Source organism: Prionailurus viverrinus, chromosome C1, assembly GCF_022837055.1.
Source record: "Prionailurus viverrinus isolate Anna chromosome C1, UM_Priviv_1.0, whole genome shotgun sequence".
NCBI classification, from domain to species: Eukaryota; Metazoa; Chordata; class Mammalia; order Carnivora; family Felidae; genus Prionailurus; species Prionailurus viverrinus.
In genome coordinates, this window is record NC_062568.1 from 178,142,552 (window position 1) to 178,162,445 (window position 19,894).

At 38.7% G+C, this 19,894-nt stretch overlaps 1 protein-coding gene across 5 annotated transcripts in view; it reads right to left on the reverse strand.

The window, feature by feature from the left end:
- The window catches only part of MAST2 (microtubule associated serine/threonine kinase 2), a 220,881-nt gene that overhangs the window by 128,257 nt on the left and 72,730 nt on the right, over positions 1 to 19,894 (reverse strand). For all 5 annotated transcript variants that reach the window (XM_047869664.1, XM_047869667.1, XM_047869663.1 and 2 more), the window contains exon 4: positions 3,454 to 3,485. In XM_047869664.1, coding sequence (XP_047725620.1) covers positions 3,454 to 3,485 — 32 coding nt within the window. The remainder of the gene's footprint in view (positions 1 to 3,453; positions 3,486 to 19,894) is intronic.

A 19,894-nucleotide genomic window follows, 5' to 3' on the forward strand; every position in this document is an offset into this window, starting at 1 on the left:
ACTGAACATGATGTTGAAAAGCCACTCCTTTTTAGTTATGTTATACTTACTCGGTAGATCACTCCATTAAGAGCCCTGATAGCACCATTCCTCAGTTTTTAGAAGACTCTGGATACTTGAAAGCGTGGAACTGAGATTCCATTTAGGTAGAACTAAATTTAAATAAAGGAATGTGGCTCTTAAATAATAAAAGTGTATCCAAATTTATAATTTTTATTTTTTTAATGTTTATTTATTTTTGAGAGAGCACAAGTGGGGGAAGGGTATAGAGAGGGGGACAGAGGATCTGAAGCGGGCTCCGTGCTGACAGCAGTGAGCTCAATGTGGGGCTCAAACTCACAAACCGTGAGATCATAACCCAAGCGAAAGTCAGACACTCAACCAAGTCACCCAGGTGCCCCAAAGTGTATCCAAATTTAACCCAATAGATTTACAGGAATTCTAAAGCTGGGGTGCCTGGGTGGCTCAGTTGGTTAAGTGTTTGACTTGGTTTTGGCTCAGGTCATGATCTCATGATTTGTGGATTCGAGCCCCACATCTGCTGTCAGTGCAGAGCCTGCTTGGGATTCTCTGTATCCTCCTCTCTCTGACTCTCTCTCTCTCTCTCTCTCTCTCTCTCTCAAAATAAATGAGTAACCTTTAAAAAAAAAAAGAAGAATTCTAACACTAATACACCTTAGAAAATTGTAAGATGGGGCGCCTGGGTGGCGCAGTCGGTTAAGCGTCCGACTTCAGCCAGGTCACGATCTCGCGGTCCGTGAGTTCGAACCCCGCGTCAGGCTCTGGGCTGATGGCTCAGAGCCTGGAGCCTGTTTCCGATTCTGTGTCTCCCTCTCTCTCTGCCCCTCCCCCGTTCATGCTCTGTCTCTCTCTGTCCCAAAAATAAATAAAAACGTTGAAGAAAATTGTAAGAAATGGAGCACCTGGGTGGCGCAGTCAGTTAAGCTCTTGACTTTGGCTCGAGTCATGGTCTCACAATTCATGAGCTCAAGCCCCACATTGGGCTCCACACTGGCAGCGCAGAGTGTGCTTCAGATTTTCTCTCTCCCTCTCTCTCTCTGGCCCTTCCCAGCTCATTCTCACTCTCTCTCTCAAAATAAACATTTTTTAAAAAGAGAATATTGTAAGAAATGAAGCACTACCACATGTATTAAATGATCCTTCCAATAACTATAAGAAAAGAGAAAAACAAAGGTCATGACCTTCATTTTATGGATAAGACAACTAAGGTTTAGGAAATAAAGTGATTTGTCTACATTTACAAAGCTGATTAAGTGACAAAGCTAAGACCAAAGTGTAAGGGTTTCCTACTCCTAAGTTGAGATTCTTCTTGTCAAATCACAGTGAGCTTTCATAAAGCAGACAAAGGGGCTTTATAAACAAAAATCTCACAGGACAACTAATTACTAAGGCATTTTTATACAACTAAATCCTAAAATGACAGTAACAGAAAGAATTACATTGTGTTTAATACATTTACAAAAAATGCATAAGATGTATAAAGTACACTTAATAAATAAATATGAATACTGTTGTGTCCTTCTCCTTATATGTTCTATATGGAAAAGTTTCAAGGCCACTATTTAATCATAGCACTATTTCCTAAGAGTTTCCCAAATCTTAGCAAAATCATGGTGGGTGGGGATTGCAGGTACATAAGAATACAGCTTTCCTGGGCCCCAATATGGAGATTCTGATTCAAATAAGTTCAGAATCTGTTCGGAACTTCAACAAGCATTCTAGCAAACTGGTGCAGCCACTCTGGAGAACAGTATGGAGGTTCCTCAAAAAGTTAAAAATAGAACCACCCTATAATCCAGCAATTGCACTACCAGATATTTACCCAAAGGATACAGATTTGAAGGGGTACTTGCACCCCAATGTTTATAGCAGCATTATCAACAACTGCCAAACTATGGAGAGAGCCCAAATGTCCATCAATAGATAAATGCATAAAGAAGATGTGATATATGGGATGCCTGGGTGGCTCAGTCACTTAAGCATCGGACTCTAGATTTCAGCTCAGGTCATAATCTCATGGTTCGTGAGTTTGAGCCCCACATCAGGCCCTGCACTGACACACAGAGCTTGCTTGGGATTCTCTCTCTCTCTGCCTCTCCTCCCCTCAAAATAAATAAATAAACGTTAAAAAAATAAAAAGAAGATGGGGGCACCTGGGTGGCTCAGTCAGTTAAGCATTTGAGTCTTGGTTTTAGATCAGGTCATGATCTCACAGTTAATGGGTTCCAGCCCCACATCAGGGTCTACACTGACAGCACAGGGTCTGCTTGAGATTCTCTCTCCCTCTCTCTCTCTACCCCTCCTTTGTTCGTGTGCTCTCTCTCTCTCAAAATAAACTCCAAAACAAAAAGATATAATATATACACATACAATGGAGTATTACTCTGCCATCAAAAATAAAATCTTGCCATTTGCAACAACGTGGATGGAGCTAGAGTGTATTATGCTAAGCGAAACAAGTCAGAGAAAGACAAATACCACATGATTTTACTCCTATGAGGAATTTAAGAAGCAAAACAGATAAACATATGGGAAGGGGGAATAAAGAGAGGGAAACAAGCCATGAGAAACTCTTTAGAAATAGAGAACTGAGGGTTGATGGAGGGATGTGGGTGGGGAATGGGTTAGATGAGTGATGGGTATTAAGGAGGGCACTTGTTATAATGAGCACTGGGTATTGTATGTAAGTGATGAATCACTGAATTCTACTCCTAAAACCAATATTGCACAGTATGTTAACTAGAATTTAAATAAATACTTGCGGTGGGGGAAGAATTTTAAGAAGTATTCTAGATGATTCTGACTAGCCAGATTTGCAGTACTGCCCCAATAGAATTCTCAGAGAAAAAGCAAGCCAAGAATATACAAAGCAATTAAGGTCCAGGGACAAAGATTTTCACCAATTTCCCTGGTCCTAAAGCCAGAATAGAACAAACAGGTGAAAGAAAACCTTATTCCTACCCTGAATCCAAACTTAGCTGCTGCCCTTACCCCCAACTGTCAAAAAAGTTGGCCTCTCCCTAGTCCCATGTTATGAGACAGATATAGATGCTAAGAGTTTCAACCTGAATGTTCTCGAAAAGCTTGAGTCTGTTAAAAACAACAACAAAATGATAAATCCCAAAGCACAAGTATAAAACTGTGATGGGTACTTAAGTAGCAGCTTTTTCCCAAATACTAGGCAAAAACTGAGACAGAGGAGAGGATTTGGGGTGAGAAGGGATGGGGGGAAAGGGGAGGTTCTGACCTAGCAAGAAAAGTTAGTTGGCCCCCAGCTTCCCTGACAGAGAAGAGTCCACAAGGAAAACACACACACACACACACACACACACACACACACACACACACGAGATTCCTCCAAATAATACTTAGAACAGTCCCCAGAAAGGATTCCTAAGCAGGTGTTCATAATCATAATAATCATCAACTTACAAGCTGCCTCTTCTTGGAAGGCTCAACTCCTTCTGAAAAACAAAGCACAAACACAAGTTAGAAATAAGGACACCTCTAAGTCCTACAGGTCTGCATTAAATGTCCTACAGCATTATCTTAATAATGGCAAAAACTAAATATTTCCAAATGATAATTTCTTCCCTTATCTTCTAAATTCAGTGACTAGTCTTCTAAATAAAGACTAGTCAGGTTAACTACCACCTCTTTATTTTTCCTTCCCAAAGTAACATCTCACAGAGTACTTGTAGCATTTTCCCCACTAGATGGAACCATCTCACCAGTGGAGATTATTCCAGATATTCACTGGGCCAGCCATTAACTGTCGATGAATTGGAAAGGATTCACCTATCATTAAGAGTCAGAGATATGAAGGAATGATATGGAATTTTTCTTTAATTAAGAAACATTTTAGATAAAAAAGTACAAAAAATTATATAACAAAGAGATGACTATACTCACCACTGGCTTGAGAACAGTTGGGTCCCTGTGACTTGCTTTCAAAATTTATTAGGTCTCACTCCCCTAAGTCCCCACTTAACTATTCTGAATATTTTATCTTTGCCATATGTCTTTATATTTTCTTACATATATATTCATAAATAATCAGTATTGTTTTATATGTTTTTAAATTATATATTTAAAAATCTGCTGACTTGAACATCATAACTGGGAGATTCACCCATGTGGATATTTTTCACTTTCACACATTACTTCACTCTATAAATTTATTTTGTCACTTATTTATAATATTTATTTACCCATTCTTCAGGAAACAAAATTAATTTTCTTTGCATGTTTTTCTTCTCCATCAGAACAATGCTCCTATAAATAGCCTGTCCTTGTTTCCTCATGCACATTATGAAAAGTTTCTTGAAGTATATAGATGTGGAACTGCTAAGTCATAAAGTACCAAAACTTACTACCAAAAATGATTATACCAATTTATCCTCCCCCTCTAACAATTCCCAGACCTATCTCCCAAATTCCTGACACTTCCAATCAGTTGCCTACTCAACACCTCAAATCCAACATGTCCCAAACTGAGCTCATTTTTTCCACAAAAACTGATTCCAAACCACAGCCTTTCCCCATCTTAGATGATGGTATTTCTATTCTTCTGGTTGTTTAAGCCCAAACCCTAACCATCTGGACTCCTGTTTTTCACATACACATCACATCCATCAGGAATTCTTAATAGCTCTAGCTTTAAAATATATATCCAGAATACAACGAGTTTTCAGATATATCTCCACAGACATACAAACTTAGAATCTCTTAAAAACCTTGGATTTAGTCCTGTTTTAGATATTGGAATGGGGGGTGGGTATTAAAGTAAACAGCATAGGAGCACCTGGGTGGCTCAGTCAGTTAAACATCCGACTTCAGCTCAGGTCATGATCTGACAGTTTGTGGGTTCAAGTCCCGCATCAGGCTCTGTGCTGACAGCTTAACAGCCTGGAGCCTGCTTTGGATTCTGTGTCTCCCTCTCTCTCTGCCCCTCCCCTACTTGCGCTCTGTCTCTCTCTGTCTCTCAAAAATAAATAAAAATGTTAAAAAAATAAGATAAACAGCATATACTTGTTATATTATGTAACAATATAGAACACTCTCAAAAAAGACCGGGCAGCAACAAAACATACTAAATACATTAAAATTTCTGCAACAAAATATATGACAGCTATGATAAGTGTGTGAAAACTTCATCTAAAGAGTCTCAGTTCAATTTTGTCACCTGAAGAGTTAAAGTCAGGAAAAAACCTCTAGGTTTCTGCTATTGCCAATCTAAGCTACTATGGTTTCTCCCTGGCCTTTCAATCATCTCCTAACTGGTACTCCATTCCTGCTTCTACCCTTACTCTATAGTCTATTTTCAATGTAGGGTAGGGTATTTTCAATGTAGGGTAGTTAGGTCAGGGCACCTGGGTGGCTCAGTTGGTTAAGCATCTGACTCTTTTTTTTTTTTTCTGAGAGAGAGAGCAAGAGCGAGCAAGTGAGTGAGGGGCAGAGACAGAAGGAAAGAGAATCCTACAAGAAGCAGAGAGAGGAGGGAGAGAAAATCCCTTGCAGGCTCCACACTGTCAGTTGTCAGTTCAGAGCCCAAAGTCGGGCTTGAGGTCACCGGAAGATGGGCTCAAATTTACCTGATGCAGGGCTCAAATTCATGAACCCTGGGATCATGACCTGAACCAAAGTGGGATGCTTAACTGACTGAGCCACCCAGGTGTCCCAGCATCTGACTTTTGATTTCGGTTCAGGTCATGATCTCACGGTTCGTGAGATGGAGACCCCACCTCAGTCTCTGCTGACATGGAGCCTGCTTGGGATCCTCTCTCTCCCTGCCCCTCCCCGCTTACACTCTCGCACTGTCCCTCAAAACAAATAAATAAACTTAAATACATATATACATACATACATACATGTCAGACCATAACACTCCTGCTCAAAACCCTCAAATGGCTCCCCAATTTACTCAAGAGTAAAAATCAAAATCCACATAAGACCTATAAGTGACCCGCCACCCCTCCCCAGTATCTCTGTCCCTTACACTTTGATCCAGACATACAGGACTCTATTATCCATTAAATACATCAGGCATTCCTCTACCTTAAGGTCTTACTCTAAACCACACATTCTGCCTATAATGCTCCTCTTTCCCCCAAATATTTCTTTGACTAATTCCCTAACAGCCTTCAAAAATCTTGGTTCAAGTTTACCTGAGTATGAAACCTACTACCCTGATAGCCCTACATAGTATTACCACTTACTTTACACCCCATCACCCTCTTACTCTGCTATAACTTTTTAATTTATCACCAATACACTTTCAATACATTTATCACTCCTAACATGCTATGTAATTTACTTATTATGTTTATTGCTTATTTTTCTATCCTCCCCCGACTAGAATCTAAGCTTCATGAAAGTAAGGATCCTAGTATGTTTTATTTACTAATGCATCTCAATGACTTAGTACAGTAATTGGCATATAGCAGATGCTCAAAAAATAATTGTTGAACACATACTCTCCAATACCTGGTGTTTTTAGACTTTTTAGTTTTACTAATTTAATGGCTGTGATGATAGTATGGTTTTTAATTTTTTAATTTTTTTAAAACCTACAATCTTGAGATCAAGAGTCACATGTTCCACTGACTCAGCCAGCCAGGCAACCCTGATCATAATATGGTTTTAACTGGCATTTCCTATAATTATGGGTAAAATTAAGCAATGTTTTATATGTTTATCAACCACTAGGGTTACCTCAACTGTGAGCTAGCTATTTATACCCTGGCCCATTTTTCTATTAGGTTTTCTGTCTTTTTTCTTACTGAATTATAGGATATATTCTGGATAGTAATTATTTGTAAGTTAAATTCATTGTAAATGTTTTCTCAGTCTTATTTTTTTACTTCTATTTTTAATGGAGTCACCAAAAGATTTAATTTTTATGTAATCAAGTTTATCAATCTTTCCTTATCTTTTTTTGTATGCAAGAACTGCATCTCTGACAAAAGACACATGAATATATTTACTTAGAATTTTCTTCTAAAAGATTTATAGGTTTGCTTTTCACATGAAGTTTGTTAATATACCTGGAACTTATTTTTACATATGAAAGAAGATAGAAATCCTATTACATTTTTTTCTAAACATATGACTGATTATCTCAGGTCATTTGTTAAATGATGTTGCAATGTCAGTTTTGTCATATACTAAGTTTTCATAAATGCAGGACTGTCTTTCTTGACTATATTCTGTTCCACTGTACTATCAGCCTCTGTGCCATACCATACTGTTTAATTGGTATAGCTTGACAATAAATTTTAATACTTGTAAGGCAAGTCCACTCACATTGTTATTATTCTTAAAAGTTATGGGAGGTAATCTTGGGGCTTTGTTCTTCCATATAAATTTTAGAGTCAACTTGTAGATAAAAACTTTGACACTGCACTCAACTGAGACTTGATCTGGGGAAAACGGATATACAATACAGACAACTACTATATAAGAACATAGTATACCTATCTATTTATCTCCTTTTTTTTAATGTTATTTATTTTGAGAGAGAGCGAGTGAGTAGGAGATGGGCAGAGAGAGAGAAGGAGACAGAGAATCCCAAGCAGGCTCTGTGCTGTCAGTGCAGAACGTGACATGAGACTCAATTCACAAACCATGAGATCATGACCTAAGCCAAAATCAAGAGTTGGACGCTTAATTGACTAAGCCACCCAGGAGCCCCTATTTAGGTTTCCTTTAATATGTTTTAATAAAGTTTGATAATTTGTCAAGTAAGGATTATACAAATATTTTTGTTAGATTTATTTCTAAGTACCTTATATTTTCTTGTTGCCATTACAGCCTATTTTTTTAAAATCTCATTTACTAGGGTTCTTGGGTGGCTCAGTTGGTTAAATGTCTGACTCTTGATCTCAGCTCAGGTCATGATCTCACAGTTCACGAGATTGAGCCCCACATCAGGATCTGCACTGACAGTGCTAAGCCTGCTTGGGATTTTCTTTCTCTCTCTCTCTCTCTCTCTCTCTCTCTCGCCCTCCCCTATCCACACTTTCTCTCCCTCTCTCCAAAATAAACTTAAAAAAAATCATCTCATTTACCAAGAGTTGTATTTCATCACACTAGTAACACCATTTTCCTCCAGGTATGGTATGAAAATTTTCAAACATAGAAAACAGAAAAATTTAAAGACCTGTACATCAAACATTCATATACCTACAACCCAGATTGTTAATATTTTGCAGTACAGGCATGCCTTGTTTTATGGCACCTTGCTTTCTTGCTCTTCATAGATATTGCTTTTTCCTTTTTTTTTTTTTCCCCCAACAAATTGAAGGTTTGTGGCAATCCTGCATCAAGCAAGTATATGAGCACCACTTTTCCAACAGCATTTGTTTACTTCATGTGTTTCTCTCACACTTTGGTAATTCTCACAAAATTCCAAACTTTTACGTTGTTATTATATTTGCTATGGTGATCTGTGATCAGCGATCTTTGAAGTTACTATTGTAATTGTTTTGGATACCACAAACCTTCCCCATAGAAGATGGCAAACTTAACTGATAAATGTTATGTGTGTTCCAACTGCTCCCCTGACTGGCTGTTCCCCTCAGCTCTCTTTCTCTCCTCCAGCCTCCCTACAATATTGAAATTAGGCCAGTTAATAACCCCACAATGGCCTCTATGTGTTCAAATGAAAGAAAGAGCTACACTTCTCTTGCTTTAAATCAAAAGGTAGAAATGATTAAAGTTAGTGAGGATGGCATTTCACAAGTCAAAATAGGCCAAAGACTGGCCTCCTGCACCAAACAGCCAAGTTGTGAATGCAAAGAAAAAAAAGACTTGAAGGAAACTTAAAATGCCAATCCAGTGAACACATGAATGCTAAAAAAGCAGAACAGCCTTATTGCTGATATGAAAAAAGTTTGAGTGGTCTGGATAGAAGATCCAAATTTTATTTCCAGTTTTCCATCATGGATTAGATTTGCCTGCTCCAGAACTTCTTATGAAAGGAACAAGTATGGGGGTGCCTGGGTGGCTCAGTCAGTTGAGTGTCCGACTTCAGCTCAGGTCACGATCTCATGGTTTGTGAGTTTGAGCCCCATATTGCAGAGCCCACTTTGGAACCTTTGTCTCCCTCTCTTTCTGCCCCTCCCCCTACTTACATGTGCACACACTCACATGCTTTCTCTCTCAAAAAATATAGGTAAACATTAAAAAAAAAAAAAAGTATGAATCTTTTTATATAAAACTTCTTTCACTCAGCATGTGGATGAATTTAGAAATAAAGCCACATGTTGCATATAACAGTAACAATATCCAATCATATGAATATACCACAGTTTATTTATCTTTTCTCCTACTAATGGACATTTGGGTTATTTCCAGTTTTGAGCTATTAACATTCCTGTACAAGTCTTTTAATAGGTCTATGTTTCATCTGTCTTGGGTAAATACCTTAACAGAAGAATAGAAATGCTGGGTTATAGGATAGGTGTATATTTAGTCGTATAAGAAACTACCAGATCTCTTTCTGAAGTGATTGTAACAAGTTACACCCCCATTAACAATGTAGGAGAATTTTAATTGCTCCACCTTCTAGCTAATATAGTAATAATAATAACTAATAATACAAGAATAGCTCTACATTTACCCCAAGAATTCTAATTGCTTCACATTCATGCCAATATATGCTATCATTTTAAATTTTAGCAGTTCTAGTAACTGTGCAGTCATATCCTACTGTTTTAATTTGCATTTTCAAGATGACTAATGATGTTGAGCATCTATCTTTTCAGGTGCTTATTAGCCATCAGTACATATTCTTTTATGAAGTATCTAAAATATTTTGCCCCTTTTATAATTGAGCTATCTTTTCATTACTGAGTTGTAAAGAATTCTTCATATATTCTAGACACAAGTCCTTTATTAGTTGTTTGATGAATATTTTCCCCCAGTCTGTGGCTTGCCTAACTGAAGTCATTAGTGGTATCTTTGGATGAGCACAAAGTTTTTAATTTTGATGGTCAATATTTTTTTGTGGTTAATGCTTTCAGTATCTTGCCTATGAAAACTTTGCCTATGCCAAGAAGACAAATATATTTTCCTATATTTTATATCTAGATGCTTTATGGTTTTTAGCCTGTATGTTTAGGTCTATGGTCCATTTTGAATTAATTTGGGGGTATTATACAAGACAGGGTTATGGTTCATTCTTTTCCCATATAGATATCCACTTATTCCAGCACCATTTATTAAAAACTCCATCTTTTCCCCAATAGATTGCTTTGGCACCTTTGATGACAATCAAATTAAAATAGAATGGGCTATTTGGGGGCTCTCTACTGTACTCTACTGATCTATTTTTTCATCCTATGCCAGCTATACTTTCTTGATTCTGCAGCTTTGTATTAAGTATCGAAGTCAGATCATGTACAGTCCTTTAACTTTGTTCTTCAAGAATGCTTTGGATATTCTAAACTGCTTGCATTTCCATAAAAATGTTAGAATAAAATTAATTTGTACAAAAATGTCTGCTGTGATTACAGTCCAATTTGGAAGAACTGAGATCTTAATATTGAGTCTTCCAGGGCGCCTGGGTGGCTCAGTGGGTTAAGCGTCCGACTTCAGCTCAGGTCATGATCTCACAGTTCATGGGTTTGAGCCCCACATCAGGCTCTGTGCTGACAGCTCAGAGCCTGGAGCCTGCCTCGGATTCCGTGTCTCCTTCTCTCTCTGCCCTTCCCCTGCTCCCTCACTCTTGTTCTCTCTCTCTCTCAAAAATAAACATTAAAAAAAATTATAAAACATTTTAAAAAATATTGAGTCTTCCAACCCATGAACATAAAATTTCTCCACTTACTTACATCTACTTTAATTATTCTAAGCAATGTTTTGTACTTTTCAGCAAAAAGGTCTTCTTTTTCTAAACTTATTCCTAAGTCGATATGTTGAGGCTATTGCAAATAAAATTTTTATTTCATTTTCTAATTGCTTGCTTCTAGTATAGGAACGCAATCAATTTTTATATATTTACTGTTGTATTCTACAACTTTGCTAAATTCATTATTAGTTGTAACTACTGTTTTGTAGATTCCTTAGGATTTCTCTGTATAAACAATCATGTTCTCTATGAATAAGAGAGTTTTACTTCTTTCCGCTTTTTTTTTTTATGTTTATTTTTGAGAGAGAGACAGAGTGCAAGCAGGGGAGGGGCAGAGAGAGAGGGAGACACAGAATCTGAAGCAGGCTCCAGGCTCCAAGCTGTCAGCACAGAGCCCAACACGGAGCTCAGACTCACTGACTGCAAGATCATGACCTGAGCCAAAGTCAGACACTTAACCAAATGAGGCACCCAAGGCACCCCTCATTCCACTTGATATAACTGTCTGTGGTAGATATCCTTGCCATGTTCCTCATCTGATCAAAGGGGGAAGGAGTTCAATATTTTACCACTAAATATAAAGTTAACTGTAGGTTTTTCATAGATAATTTTTATCAAATTGATGAAGTCTCCTTCTACTCCTAATTTGTTTAAAGTTTTTATCATGAATGAGTATTGATTTTGTCAACATATACTGAAATGACCACAGGGTTTTTCTCCTCTATTCTTTTTTTTTTTTTTAATTTTTTTTCAACGTTTATTTATTTTTGGGACAGAGAGAGACAGAGCATGAACGGGGGAGGGGCAGAGAGAGAGGGAGACACAGAATCGGAAGCAGGCTCCAGGCTCTGAGCCATCAGCCCAGAGCCCGACGCGGGGCTCGAACTCACGGACCGCAAGATCATGACCTGGCTGAAGTCGGACGCTTAACCGACTGCGCCACCCAGGCGCCCCTCTCCTCTATTCTTTTAATGTGATGAATTACAGTGACTGATTTTCTAATGCAGACATTCCTCCTCAACTTACTATGGGGTTATGTCCCAATAAACCCATCATAAGTTGAAAATGTTATAAGCCAAAATTGCACTTAATACATCTAACCTGCTGAACATCACAGCTCAGCCTACCTTAAATGTACTCAGAACACTTATATTAGCCTACCGGTGGGCAAAATCATCTAACATAAAGTCTATTTCATAATCAAGTGTTGCCGATCTCATGTAATATATTAAATACTGTACTAAAAGTGAATGGTTGTATGAGTACAGAATGGCTGTAGGTATATCAGTGGCATGGTTGACTGGGAGCTGTGGCTCGCTGTTGTTGCCCAGCATCACAGGAGAGTCTCGTACTACATTATTACTAGCCTAGGAAAGTAACAAAATTCAACATATAGTTTCTACCAAATGTTCATCATTTTCACACCATCATAAAGTGGAAAACTTGAAGCCAAACCAGAAGTTGGGGACTGTCTATAGTGGACTGTCCATTTCTAGGTATAACCCAACTTTGTTAGATTATCTTTGCTAATATTTTTTTAATGATTTTTGCACCTATGTTCATAAGGGATAATGGTCTCCAGATTTTATTATAATGCTTTTGTCAGATTTTGGTATCACAATTATACTAGCCTTCTAAAATTGTCTGAGAAGAGTTCCTGCCTCTATTTTCTGAAAGAGTTTGTGTAAGATTGGTATTACTTCTTATTTTTAAGTTTATTCATTTTTGAGAAACAAAGAGAGACAGACCATGAGCGGGAGAAGGGCAGAGAGAAAGGGAGACACAGAATCCAAAGCAGGCTCCAGGCTCGGAGTTGCCAACTCAGAGCCCGATGCAGGGCTAAAACTCACGTACTGTGAGATCATGACCTGAGCCAAAGTTGGACCAGCTGAGACACCCAGGCTCCCCTCTTCCTTAGTGATTATATAGTTTTCGTTAATAAAATCATCTAGGTCTGGAGGCTTTTATTAAGGATTTTGCCTCTATGTTAATAAGTAAGACTAACCTACATACTTTCTGTTCTCAAACTGTCCTGGTCAGTTTGGGCATCATAATCCTCATAAAATGCAGTTAGGGAAGTGTGTCCTCTTTTTCTTTATTCTGAATCAATCCATATAAAACCGGGAATACCATTCTTTGAACTTACATGACAATTCTGGCTTCTTGAAAAGTTTAAATAGGTAACATCAGGTGGGTTATATTTCAGGGCAAAAATAATAAAAATTCTACAAAATGCCAGGGCGCCTGGGTGGCTCAGTCAGTTAGGCATCTGGCTTCGGCTCAGGTCATGATCTCATGGTTCATGGGTTTGAACCCTGCATTGGGCTCTGTGCTGACAGCTCAGAGCCTGGAGCCTGCTTCAGATTCTGTCTCCCTCTCTCTCTGCTTCTCCCCAGCTCGTACTCTGTCTCTCTCTCTTAAAAATAAATATTTAAAAAAATTTTTTTTAATTTCTACAAAATGCCTATGTGCCCCTCTCTGAATCCATATTTTTTTTATTTTATTTTTTTTGAGGGAGAGAGAGCACAAGAAGGGGAGGGACATAAAAAGAAAGAGAAAGAGAATCCCAAGCAGATTCCTTGCTTTCAGTGCAGAGCCCAATGCGGGGCTTGATCTCACAAACTGTGAGATCGTGACCTGAGCCAAAATCAAGAGTTGGATGTTTAACCCACTGAGCCACCCAGAGACCCCTGAATCCCTTTTACATAAGGAAATGCATCCATGGAGATCCATCCCTTCTTCTTCCTTACCCATTCTGTGCACCTCTACAAAAGTCTGCATTTGCAAGATGGATGCCCAGAGCTCCCGATCAGTACATTCTATGCCAACCACCCTGGTACCATAAAGACAAGCCTAAGGCAAAGTGGAACAAAAAGAGTTTTCCAATCAGATAAAGGTAGTAGTCCAAAGAACAATGATTTCCCAATCCTCCCTTTCCCAGAGAATATTCATAGCAAATTAAGGAGGAAAGCTGTACAATCAGGAAGTTTGACTAAGGTAAGAGCACTCTCATTTGGACAGGCAACTATAAATCTGATTCATCATCTCATCTTAGAAACTAGGATGGTAGTAGCTAACAATACACTATAACATCAGGTCAAGCTGATCCCACTTAGCCTTCTCTGATCTACTAGTTATCTCTTGGCTCTCCATACTCTTCATGATCTTCTAATTAGCATTCTGAACACATGCAAGTCTATCCCACCTTAAAAAAATTCTTCCCCTTAATTACTACACAGCCTTCTTCAAGTACTGCCATATCAAGCCTTTTTCCCTTCACAACCACACTTCTTGAATGAGTTGTCTACATTCAGTCTCCAACTTCTCACTTCCTATTCATTCTTCAATACACTACAAATATCCCCAGACCTTACCACTCCATTTAAATTATTCTTGCCAGATGATTAATGGTCTCCATGTAAAAAAACCACTGTATTTAGGCCACCATTTCTTTTTCTGACTTGATGCTCAGCAGGATTTGACAGTATCATTCACTCTTCTATCTTGAAAGACTTTTCTTTCCCCCAAACCACATTCTGTGTTAGCTCTATTCTTGAAAATACTATTTAAACACTTTTGCAGACTCATCCTTCATCATCTGAGACCCTTATACATTGACTATCCTTAAAGCTCTGCCTGGAAACTCTTCTCTCTGTATTCATTTTACAGATGATTCCCATATATGTGTCTTCATCCCAGGTCTCTCTCCTGAGCTCTATAGTCATATATATATATATAGTCATATATAGTCATATATATATATAAATAAACTATATATATATATATATATATATGTCATATATATATATATATATATATAAACTACCTTGTCCTTAAAATGTCTAAAACCTCAACTTAGTCTCCTATTCAATCTTCCTCCTCCTGAATTTTCCATTTCAGTAATGGTACCACCAAGTCCAGAGTCATTCTTGATTCACTTTCTCTCACCCTGCAACTCTATTTATTATTCAGCAAGCCTTGCCAATTCTACCTCCAAAACATGTATCTTTAGTCTGTCAATTTCACTTTACTTCCACTGCCATGTCCCGTAGTCCAAATCAGTATCATCATCTTATACCACCTTCCTAGTTGATCTCCCTTTAGTGTGTTCCCCTTGATTCTTAATGTTATATAAATATAAATATCATGTAATTAGTAGCTGTTTTCTAAGTGATACTATGTTAATTTAACAAAACAAACAGCCAAAAAGATCTTTTCAAAATGCAGAACCGGGGGTGCCTAGGTGGCTCAGTAGGTCAAGTGTCTGACTCTTGATCTCAGCTCAGGTCATGATCTCACACTTCCTGAGATTGAGCCCCACATTGGGCTCTGCACTCACAGCACAGAATCTGCTTGGGATTCTCTCTCAGTCTCTCTCTGCCCCTCCCCTGCTCTCACTCTCACTCTGTCTCTCTCTCAAATTAAATAAACTTTAGATTAACTAATTAAAATAAAATACAGAACTGATTGGGTCATTTCTTAAAACTCCTCAATGGATAAAGTCTAAAATCCTTTCTGTAGCCTACAGGATGTTACCTGGCTGCTATTGCCTACCTCTTCAGCATCCTTTGTCTCACTGGAGTTTTGATCTCTGGGACAGGGCATACCCTCTCTTCACCTTCAGGGTTTCACACCTCTTGTTCTCTCTGCCTGGAATACTTTTCCTTATCTCTTTTTATACATTCCTGGACCTTAGCTTAAATCTCATTTCCTCTGGGAAGATCTCCCCAGACACAGTTTCCCTAGCCTACCTCTATATAATTCCAACTCTTTACTATCGTTAGTTACTTAATTGTCTGTTTTCTGGGAATGACTGTCAGCTCTAGAGGAAGGGAGATCAGTCTTGCTCACAATGACATTCCTAGCACCCAACACAATACCTAGCCTAGTAGGTACCAAATGAATATTAGATGAATAAATCATTGAATCAATCAAGTAAGTAAATGGTACTTACTATTAATCATTATCATCACTATAATGCTCAAAATATCAACTGGAAACTAGGTCAGCAAAAAGGCTTTACTAAAGAAAGGATATACTCTGTTATCACATATTATTTATCGACAGTCTTCTAGCTGGTAGCTATTATAATAATCATCAAAAACATGCTTTTAGGAAAGAAAAATATATCCTACCACAGAAATCTACTTTAGTACCATTTACTAACTGGCCTTAAAAGAACCATTATCCCCATATATAATCTTCTCCCCTAAGCTCTGGCAGCAAATAAATCTGCTGGGATGCACAAAAACCTCCCTTTCCTATGTACCGTTATTCCTGCTCTGGGCATTACGGTGTTTTTAGCTCCACTTACTCACACTTGAGTGTGAATCTATCTTGTCAGGAGCCAACAAGGAAATCAGTGTATATGCAGCTATGAGGCACCAATGAAACTCTAATGTAGTTTATTTCTCTTGTCCCATTAAATAAACATGTTATCACCCTGAGAACAGGTTTCAGTGATACATTATTTACATTATACAGTATTAAGAAACATGGGAAAGAAGACAAAATATAGAGTTCAGAAAATCAGGCTCATGTGATGGCTCAATAACATAACATGTGACCTGGAATTTCACCTACCTCTAAAGCTTAGAAACAATATTTATAAGGTCAAATAAAATAACACATATGTAAGTATGTGATTCTATAAACTGTGACACAAATGACAGATGTGTTGTTCTCATGTGAGTCTGAAGAACAATAACAGCTTGATGATATTAACAAGATATTTCAACACAGTATAAAAAATTCAGGACTCAGGGCACCTGGGTGACTCAGTCAGTTGAGTGTCTGACTTCAGCTCACGTCATGATCTCATGGTTCTGGAGACTGAGCCCCGCCTCAGGCTCGCTGCGTGCAAACAGCGCAGAGCGCACTTCGGATCCTCTGTCCCCCTCTCTCTCTGCCCCTCCCCTGTTCACATTCTCTCTCTCTCAAAAATGGATAAACATTTATTTAAAAAAACAAAAAAACCCTCAAGGGTCACCTGGGTGGGTCTGTTAAGCGACCGACTTCAGCTCAGGTCATGATCTCATAGTCCGTGGGTTCAAGCCCTGTGTCAGGCACTGCACTGATGGCTCAGAGCCTGCTTCGGATTCTGTCTCCCTCGCTCTGCCCCTCCCCTACTTGCACTGTGTGTGTGTGTGTGTGTGTGTGTGTGTCTCAAAAATTAAATAAATAAATAATTTTTTAATAAATAAAATTTAAAAACTCAGACTCAAAATATTTAAATACAGTTCTACTACTTATTTCACTCACTATATCTTGATCAATGATTACACCTTCCTAAATCTCATTTTGCTTATCTGAACACCTGCAATAAAAATACCTACTTTGCCTATCTCACAAAAGTTAGTCTAAGGTTAGAATAAGAAAAACATTTAGGGGCGCCTGGGTGGCTCAGCAGGTTGAGCGTCTGACCTCGGCTCAGATCATGATCTCATGGCTTGTGAGTTCAAGCCCTACATCGGGCTCTGTGCTGACAGCTCAGAGCCTGGAGCCTGCTTCAGATTCTGTGTCTCCATCTCTCTCCCCTGTTCGCACTCTGCCTCTCTCTCTCTCTCAAAATAAATAAACACAGAAAGAAAGAAAGAAAGAAAGAAAGAAAGAAAGAAAGAAAGAAAGAAAGAAAGAAAGAAAGAAAGAAAGAAAAACATTTAGGGGCCCCTACGTGGCGCAGTTGGTTGAGCGTCCAACTCTTGGTTTCGGCTCTGGTCATGACCTCATGGTTGGTGAGTTCGAACTCCACATCAGGCTCCGTGCTGACAGCACAGGACCTGCTTGGGACTCTCTCTCTCTCCTTCTCTCTGCCCTTTCCCCTGTTTGCACGTTCTCTCTCTAAAAATAAATAAACAAACTTAAAAAAAGAAAACAGAAAATACATTTAAAAGCTTAAGTTGGAGCATCTGGGTGGCTCAGTCGGTTAAGCATCCAACTTTGGCTCAGGTCATGATCTCACAGTTCATGAGTTCAAGCCCCACATCAGGCTCTGTGCTGACAGCTCTGAGCCTGGAGCCTGCTTTAGATTGTGTCTCCCTCTCTCTGTCTCTGCCCCTTCCCTACTCATTCTCTCTCTCTCTGTCTCTCCCAAAAATAAATAAACATTAAAAAAATTATTTAAAAAAAGCTTAAGGTTTTCATATGAAAAGATGCTCCACATCATATGTCATCAGGGAAATGCAAATTAAAATAATAACCAGGGGGCGCCTGGGTGGCTCAGTCAGTCGGTTGAGCGTCTGACTTTGGCTCAGGTCATGATCTCACAGCTTGTGAGTTCTAGCTCCGCATCTCACAGCTTGTGAGTTCTGAGCTGTCAGCTCAGAGCCTGGATGGAGCCTGCTTCGGATTCTGTGTCTCTTTATCTCTGCCCCTTCCCCAGCTCACACTCTGTCTCTCTCTCTCAAAAATAAATAAACATTAAAAAAAATTTTCTTACCAAAAAAAAAAAAATAAAATAACACTATACATCTTGTATAAAAATGTCCCAAATGTGAAACACTGGCAATACCAAATGCTGGCAAGGATGTGCAGCAACAGGAACCTTCATGTGATAGTCTAATGGTGGATATATGTCAGTATACATTTGTCCAAACCCACAGGATGTACAACACTAAGAGTGGACACTAAATTAAACTGCGGACTTCGGGTGATTATAATGTGCCAATGTAGGTTCATCCTTGGCCAAAAAAAAAAAAAAAAAAAAAAAGTACCATTCTGGTAAGTGGTGTTGCTAATGGGGGAAGCTGTGCACATGTTGGGGACAGGAAATATACGGGAAATCTCTGTACCTGCCACTCATTTTTGTTGTAAACCTACAACTGCTTTAAAAATAAATAAAGTCTTTAAAAAAAAAAACAAAACTATGCCTCTCCCCCATCCCCCACCAAGAAAAGCTTAAGGTTTGACAGTCTGGATTATCACTAGTAATAAGGAGTTGCATTTTTCTAATCTGACCCACCTGCAGCAAGGTTGTAAAGCTAATGGATGAGGTACTATTCTCCAAAAACCAACTCTACCCCCAAACTAAGAATATATTGTTTAGAGTCTCTAAAATTTTATTCCCTTAAACTGATATAGTTTGATACTATCTGCTGAAGATGATATTCCCATATTTCCTTGAACCATATTCTGAAGTTGCAAAGAAAGCTGTATATACTAAATTCTAGAGAAATAACCATTCACTGTTTTTCACTTGTCCACAAAGCAAACTTCTAAAGGTATTACATACAAAATGAGATGGCGCTGTTCACATGGGGAATCACTGTCTATGCGTATTACTCATTATTCAAAATGACTAAATCCATAAAATATTTCCAAAGAAAAGACAAAGATCAAGTGTCCAAAGGCAAAAACCACTACCCCCACAAGTAAATATGCAAGCCAAGAGTCACAAGGCTGGGGCTTGTCCTTTACATCAATCATCACCAGCACGGAGATGACTGTTGAGTCAAAGCCACCTCTGCCTAAGGCAGCTCCCTCTCTGGGCCTCCCTCACACTTTCTAGTTGAAATCTCACTCAGTCATTCATTCGTTCCTCTTCTACTGGAGCAGCAGTACTCTTCCCAGAGAAGGCAATTAACAGGCTTCAAGAAACATAGCTCAACCTCCCACTCCATTGAGAGTAGAGAGTGAGTTAGGTTTAGGAGACAAGGTCTCAACTAACATACAAAATCAAGCGGGGGGAGAAAAAGGCATTCTCATTACTGAGTAACTATATACCTCTTAACAGAACTTGTAAATAGGGGCACCTGGGTGACTCAGTTGGTTAAGCATCCTATTCTTGATTTCGACTCAGGTAATGATCTAGCAGTTTCATGAGTTCAAGCCTCACATCGGGCTCTGTGCTGACAGCGCAGAACCTGCTTGGGATTCTCTCTCTCTCTGCCCCTCCCTCACTCATGCGCTCTCGCTCTCACTCTCTCTCTCTCTCTCTCTCTCTCTCTCTCTCTCTCAAAATAAATAAATAAACTTAAAAAAAATTAACAATGGCAAAAAAAAAAAAAAGAACTTGTAAATAAA